Below are 7354 nucleotides of genomic sequence, written 5' to 3'. Positions count from 1 at the left end.
TTAGCGCTCATAAACTTAGGGCTTTAGTCCTGTGCTGCCCTCTATAGATCACGCACGCTCTATAGAAATACTGCCGCTTTTCAACAAGCAGTCATGCATAAAAAAGTGGTTAAGTTAGAAAAGTACTTGGGTAGGTTTAAAGATTAATAAAATATTTTTTTTATCCATAAGTGTGTATTTGGTATAAAATTACCTGGAAAGTTTTCCTTAAAAATAAACTAAAAAAATAACTTGACTTAAAACTAATAAAGCTCATTTTTCTAGTAATTAAGTATTGGACCACATTTGTAACATGTTGATTCACAACAATAGGACGCATAGATATGTAAAATGACCTTAATTTGATGACTACGAACTTGCGATTCAAATCGAATATTTATATCTTGTCTTAGCTATTACTTTTTAATGTTACTTGGACGGACAACGTTACAAAGGACATTTGGCAAGACTACAATTAATGATTATTGGTAAAAACCTGTACGAATACGAATATTGAGATTCATTTAGTGATATTGTGCAATATAAAGATTCAACTTCTAATCTTATACTTAAAAGTACCTACAAAATGTGTAAGGACAGCTGTCGTGTTTTGCAAATCGCAACTTACATACAATCCAGTTGGAATGGTTTTAATTACAGTATTATTATATTTATGGCAGCAATATCGTTGTTGATTTTGCTATTAAGAGTAAAACAGTGAGAATATTAGAATGGAATGGAATATCAGCTGTTTGAGTTCACAAACATTATAAAGTATCCTAACACTTGTTAGTAATTCGGATTTTAATACAGATCGTTATAAAAGCTTCACGATTTTAAAAACATACATTTAACTCGTGCTAAGTACTAAATTCGATCATTAAAACACTTCTTACATTCAACAGTAGAAATAACAGGCGTCACATTCTTAAACCTAACAAATAATAAAAGGAATGTATTTTATACATCACAACAAGGAGATTCTTAATTATTAGTACAGAAAGTCTTAAACAATACTTTAGGAAATTGCAAATACGTCTAAGTATCAAACTATCACCACAACAGATGCATCGCTGACATCACAAAAAGATACTAAAATTGAGCTAGAAAACAGTCACTGGAAAAAGGCACATAGGTAAAAATTACAAATAAAATCCGCGGCGTCGCTTTCGCTCCGCTGCATGTGTGAGACGTGAGCTTCTTTAAGGTTCATGTGTCACTTCACTTGTATTGAAGTAAAATGTATTGCATCCGTGTGACATTTGGGGCAGTAAAACTAGCAACTAGGACATCATGTTATAGTCGTTCTGCTGGTAGGCGGGCGGGCCGGGCGCCTGCGGCGTGGCGGCGGCGGCGCGCGCGCAGTAGGGCGGCGCCGGCGCGGGGGGCGGCGCCTCCCACGTGCCGTAGCCGCGCCCGTACGGCGACTCGCATCGCGGCGCCACGTCCGCGCGCACGTCGTGAGCCGAGTACTCCTGCGTCACGTTGCCATACGTCGGATTGGATTCGTAGTTTCGATGATCGTATTTTTGGGTCCGGTCGTACGGCCCGGCGACGTCGTAGCCGGCGCCGGGTCCGCGGATCGTGTCGTACCGCTGGGTAGTGATGGTGACCGACTCGGTCGGCGGCGGCGGCTCGTAGACGTCGCGGGCCGGGTCGGGCGCGTGGTAGGAGGCGGGACGCGCGGCGTGGAAGTTGGAGTAGGACGAGTGCGCCGAGGCGGGGCGCGAGCGCGGCTCGCGGGGCAGCGACGCGGTGGACGCGAGGTAGCCGTTGTTCCTGTACGATCGTCGGGATCTTCGCACGGACGAGCCGGCGCCTCGCGAGCCCGATCTGCGCTTGACTCGACGCGGCGTCATCGGTTTTAGAGAACTCTCGCTTACGTTTGTTTCGGTGGGGCTAAGCTCTATCGTGTAGACTGGCCGACGTGGTAGAGTGCCTTTTACTATAATAAAATAACATAGACATTGAATTGGGATAAAAAACAGGATTTTATAAACAAGTATTCAAAACACTACTATTAACATGACTATTAAAAAAAATACGACTTTATCGCGTATAATTAAGTTTTAAAATTACTTCTAACATTTGTAAGAACGGCATTGTCTCCATGGTCACGCTAGTTAGAAAATATTGTTATCTAGCCAGTCTTTCTTCGAGACCATGGGGACTTGAAGGGATAAGTTCGCCTTTGTACTAATGACGAATGTTTTTTCCTGTTTTGTGTTGATTTTTGTACAATAAAGTGTTTTATACTACTACTACTACAATGCTATCCTCAAAAACGTCCGATCTAAATTCGAAACTTAATTACACGAGATTAAGTCCCGTTTTCATAAATAATAATGTGTAAAATCATGAAAGTTTAAATAAGTAGCTATTTAAAAACTTATTTTTATCTACTTATTATTCTTCAATAATTCCTACTTAAAAAAACAGAAACGCCTAATAAGATAGGATGACAAAATCGTGCAGGCAGCAGGAACACAAGGAACTTTAGTAATGAAACAAAGAGATGATATACCAATTTTGTTGACATATACCTGATGCTCCTGATGGTTTTCTCCTCTTATATGACTGAATAGTCAAGAGAATGGAGAGTGGTAATGCAGCAATTGTGAGAAAAGCCGCTACAGCAGACTGCGTAAGCTCCACGTGATGCCATGGGAGGAAGCAGCCATCAACGCGGGTGGGCCTCAGTGAGCCAGGGCCATCTTCCTCGCTCCATACTGTTTGGCACCCCCAGCCGTTGCCTTCCCACCAGCTAACACTGCCTGTCCCAAAGGATAGAAGGCCGCTTTCCTGGATTAAAACACACTGACTGTAGAGAACTGCTTTGCTTGTTTGCTGTCACATTGACATTCTTTAACTTTTTATAACTGTTACACTCATACTATAAACATTCAACAGAGAATTTAAGTACTATGTGTGTGTTTTCTCAAATGTGCAACTGCATAACTATGTTAACCCTTTAATCTGATGCAGGAGTAGGATAGGATTGAGTTCAAGCCTCCTTAGAGCTCATAATCATTATGAATGATTCTAATTAGGAAAAACAATGCAAAAAAGAAAATGGTCAATATTTAGCATAGGTATCAACACATTAAAAGAGTAGTGTTTTCAGGCCACCCTTTTCTTTTTCAGTGAAGCACTTCACCCCCTCCCTTTTCTAAGTATCTAGTTGGTTGGGAACTCCTGTAAGATTATTCTACTAGGAATACACACATGCATATTGTACTTACTGCAGAAAGTAAGTAAAGCATCAATTTCTAACATAGGTATTACAGAGGTACATTTAATTTTAACTATAATAATTATATAAACATTTTGAGTTCAACTATTGACCAAAGTGTTAGCGAAGGTCTCTGTTTTAACTTGGGCCAAATGCTTTTGTATGTCTGGATGTTTTTCACTTTTACATTTTCTAAGCTTATCGTGAGGTCTACACTCACAGAGTATAAGTTATATGCAATTTAAACTATAAATAATTACACCTTTGGAAAACTTACCCTATTCAATGATCCAAGATTAAGATAGTAGCATATTAAAAATATATTCCATGTTAGCCACATAAAACTCCATATTGCATACTGAAAAAGAAAAAAAATATAGTTGTAGCATAGAAAAATCTAAGGCTAGAAATCTGTACATGTGGATCTGTACTTGGTTTAAATGTATTAGAATCAATAATTTATTTTGCAGCAATACATACTACAAAGGACTATGAGCACTCATAAACAGCAAATTTATAACATGTAATATACATGTAACAGTGTAGTTAAAATAGGTCAGCAGAGTAACAGACCAATTTATTACTCATCTATATAAACAATAGGCAAGGAAATGACTCAGGCCACTTACCGCTATTAGGTACTTCGTAATGTATTGAACTGCTCCAAAGGATCCAAATATTATCAGAAGAATATTCACGAAGTTAGCGATTATGGGTACCCACATGAAACCTAAGAAGTCAAACACTTGACGTTGTACGGTGATGATCTGCAAAGATAAATCGATTATAATGCATTGAAATTAAAACGTATCATATCAATTTTTAAATTACAAAAAATACATACCAATTCGATAATACAAACGGTCAATAACAACCCTCTTAACTCGCAAATAGCCATTGTATATAAATCAGGTACTCTTTTACTATTTTCCACAAAAGTTTATTTGTTCTTTGTTGTAATGTATATACTTAAAAATAAACGAAGCCATACTCAATCCAAAACGATTACAGTAAAGGACAAATTATACATAGAAATAAATTAAAACAAGAATAATTAATAGGTAAGGTAACATAACGAAACTAGCTAATAGTAGTAGTAGTAGGAAATCATAGATTGCGAAGGTGTTTTTTATGAAAGTGACAGTTATTATACATCGACAATATAGTCATGTATATCTTTATTTTTGTTAATCGTTTATAGTACTGATAGACGGGCGTGACGTACCGCGACCTTCGCCGGTCCGGTTCGCGATTTAATCAATCATGTAATTATTGTAAGGTGTGTAGAGCCCATTGATCTGATTCCATAGACTATAGACCATGACTAAGCTCGATATTTGACGGATTTACGTACAGTGTACATTATCTGTGGCATTGACAAATAAGTTTCTTCGAGGGTGTGTGTATTGATCCATCTTCTTTTATAGTATAATAGCATTTGAGAAGAATCTTTCAGGGCAACGGACTCTCAGCTCAGTAAATTATAACCGGTATGTATTTTTTCACACTTTGTTTCAATATACCGAAATGCATAAGTTCAAAACATACTTTTTAAAACAAACCAAAAGACGCCGGTAACCTGACATTTTTTTTTTCTTCAGAATAATAAAATAAAAAAAATGGCAACCGAAGCTCTAATTCCGCTGGAATCTAACCCGGAGGTTATGAACAAATTTCTACAGAAGCTGGGTGTACCGAGCAGCTGGTCGATTGTTGATGTAATGGGATTGGACTCCGAAATGCTCTCCTGGGTGCCTCGCCCTGTGCTAGCCGTAATGCTGCTTTTCCCGTTATCCGAGAAATACGAACAGCACAAACAGCAAGAGGAAAGTGACATTTTGTCTAAAGGGCAAGAAGTTTCTAGCAATATTTTTTATATGAAACAAAATCTAAGCAATGCTTGTGGAACCATTGCCTTGGTACATAGCGTTGGTAACAATACTGATAAGATCCATCTGAATGATGGTGTGATGAAAAAGTTCCTAGATGAAGCTAAAGGACTGGATGCAGCAGCACGTGGAGCTCTGCTGGAGAAGACTGAGGGTATTATCAATGCTCATAAGGAATTGGCACAGGAAGGCCAAACTAACACTCCCAGTGCCGAAGATCCTGTCAATCATCATTTTATTACATTTGTACACAAAGATGGTGCATTATATGAACTGGATGGGCGTAAGGCTTTTCCAGTTAACCATGGACCAACAACTGCCGATACTCTGTTAGATGATGCAGCCAAGGTTTGCAATGAGTTCATTGCCAGAGACCCTGAAGAGGTCCGCTTCACGGTAGTTGCTTTAACTGCTACTGACTGAGCATTTTAAACTTTTTACCAATTTTTAAACCTACCAAAATTTAAAAGACTGTAGGTCATTTTCAAGCAATGTGCTTCAAATGTTAAGCTTATAAAGTATTCTTGTAATAAAATTAATAAAAAAACTGCAATGCGAGGCAAGGCAAGCTTTTGTGATACCAATAAAATAATTATTAAGACATTAGTGTTTCATTTCTACCTCCTAACACCAAGATAATAATATTATTAAAGGTATCTTGGAACATTGACAAATCTGAAAAATAATACCTAGGTATCAACTGAGTTAAGATTGTAAGGTGTCAATATAAATAAGAAATAAGTATTATTTTCTATTCCATTTCATTTATTAAATTGTCTTAATTTACAATTGTCATTTTATTTTCTTTCTATACAGTAAGTACACAAACACATGAATATGAAAATCCAGTCTGGCAGGGTCTGCTATTACGGTGGATTGGATATAATTTATAATAGCAACAATATCTAGTGTGTTGGATACATAAAAATTGTTACATATATTTAATGTATCTTAACTGGACTACATGTGCTGTATCTGTTAACCCTTTATAAGGCCCCATTTATACAGATATGCTACGTGAAAGTTAAATACACTACCATGTTTCTAATGCACTGGGGAACACATCTACGCCAAAAAAAAAACGAAATCATTAAGAAAAACATGTGGTCAATATATGCACTCAGCCTGTTAGTGCACTTGAGTTTTCAGATGATCTGTTTCCAATACACCTATTCATTGACATTGACATAACAAACATAAGGTGCTCTGTACAGACTGGCGTCTAATTGACTACATACGGTAAATCGAACATTATTGTGTATCTTGTAGTGGGTAGGATTAATATACGAATATCACTGAAAAAATTATAAGCTCTTGCAATTCACGATGGAGAGTGGATTTATCAAAATTAGACCTTGTCATCATACCAATAAGAGTCTCGCTACTCGCCATCGTGAATTGCAAGAGCTATAATTCAAATTATTAGATACAGCGACGTGTATATTTTTAATAGTATAATGGAAACAATGACGATAGCTTGCTTCCCTTGACAGGCATAGTGCATAAATTGACCACATACTATAGATTAATTAATTACACAAAAATTAAATACTGACCGAAAAAGTATGAACGAGGAAAGAAAGCCTGATATATTCGCTATATAATACCATTATAGTTAAATAATAAAGAGGATGTTCTTCTCCGTAAATGTTTATTAACTAAGTGGTTTCCAAATCGTCTCTGCCTTATAAAGGGTTAATGTATGCGAATTACGTAAACTTTAATATAAAGTAACAATGATTAATATATGTATATATCCTCCTGCTGCCCAGAATTTTTTCGTCAAAGATGGGATACAAGCCTAGAGGCCTTTTTTTAGGTTCACATGGTTCCGGCCCAAGACTTCGACGTATGATTGATTACATTGTCATAGCATTGTATTATGGGTGTGAGATTTTTTTTAGCATCATAAGGGGTATCAGTAGAAGGTTAAGAAACCAAAGAAACACCGAAATTCGATGTCTTTTTTATAGGACTCTGGGCCACTACCTGTTTGTTTTTCTTAGATTGTGTATTTCTGAATTTATTCAAATAATGTACCATTACGTTGATTTACCCCGCTTCTGTAACATATTTTAAATATATCAGAACTAAATAATGCATCTCATGTAAAATATAATTATAAAAAAAATTTTACCTACCTTTATGTGGCAAAGGTAGGTAAATTTTTTTTTATAATAACAATAATATTAGCCACAAGCAGCATATAATATTATCTTACTTTGACTATTAGATTATAAAAATACAGTGAATA

At 36.7% G+C, this 7354-nt stretch overlaps 2 protein-coding genes and 1 long non-coding RNA gene across 3 annotated transcripts in view; 1 reads left to right on the top strand and 2 right to left on the bottom strand.

Moving 5' to 3' along the window:
- LOC134790059 (uncharacterized) overlaps positions 1–7354 on the bottom strand; it is a 509644-nt gene that overhangs the window by 299225 nt on the left and 203065 nt on the right. The gene's annotated exons all lie outside the window — the stretch shown is intronic.
- Positions 155–4297, bottom strand: LOC134790044 (sodium/potassium-transporting ATPase subunit beta-1-interacting protein 4). Its single transcript, XM_063760801.1, has 5 exons — positions 4056–4297; positions 3841–3978; positions 3489–3569; positions 2523–2781; positions 155–1924 (listed from the first exon to the last, which is right to left on the bottom strand). Exons 1-5 carry the CDS (start codon positions 4107–4109, stop codon positions 1263–1265), a joined length of 1194 nt encoding a protein of 397 aa, XP_063616871.1. The 5' UTR covers positions 4110–4297; the 3' UTR covers positions 155–1262.
- On the top strand, positions 4590–5697 carry LOC134790011 (ubiquitin carboxyl-terminal hydrolase isozyme L3). The gene is made up of 2 exons (XM_063760754.1): positions 4590–4701; positions 4813–5697. The coding sequence occupies exon 2, from the start codon at positions 4831–4833 to the stop codon at positions 5521–5523; it is 693 nt and encodes a 230-aa protein (XP_063616824.1). The 5' UTR covers positions 4590–4701; positions 4813–4830; the 3' UTR covers positions 5524–5697.

This window comes from Cydia splendana, chromosome 4, assembly GCF_910591565.1.
Source record: "Cydia splendana chromosome 4, ilCydSple1.2, whole genome shotgun sequence".
Classification (NCBI taxonomy): Eukaryota; Metazoa; Arthropoda; class Insecta; order Lepidoptera; family Tortricidae; genus Cydia; species Cydia splendana.
The sequence above is the reverse complement of the archived record's forward strand: the minus strand, read 5'-3'. Positions and strand labels throughout refer to the sequence as shown.

What these genes read in the sequence shown, in the direction of transcription:
- LOC134790044 (XM_063760801.1), bottom strand. Translation starts at nt 4,109, where the DNA reads ATGGCTATTTGCGAGTTAAGAGGGTTGTTATTGACCGTTTGTATTATC. An exon ending in ATCTTGGATCATTGAATAGG is followed by an intron (nt 2,782 to 3,488) that starts GTAAGTTTTCCA and finishes GTTTTAATCCAG; the next exon opens with GAAAGCGGCCTTCTATCCTT. An exon ending in AAAACCATCAGGAGCATCAG is followed by an intron (nt 1,925 to 2,522) that starts GTATATGTCAAC and finishes ATTTTATTATAG; the next exon opens with TAAAAGGCACTCTACCACGT.
- LOC134790011 (XM_063760754.1), top strand. Translation starts at nt 4,831, where the DNA reads ATGGCAACCGAAGCTCTAATTCCGCTGGAATCTAACCCGGAGGTTATG.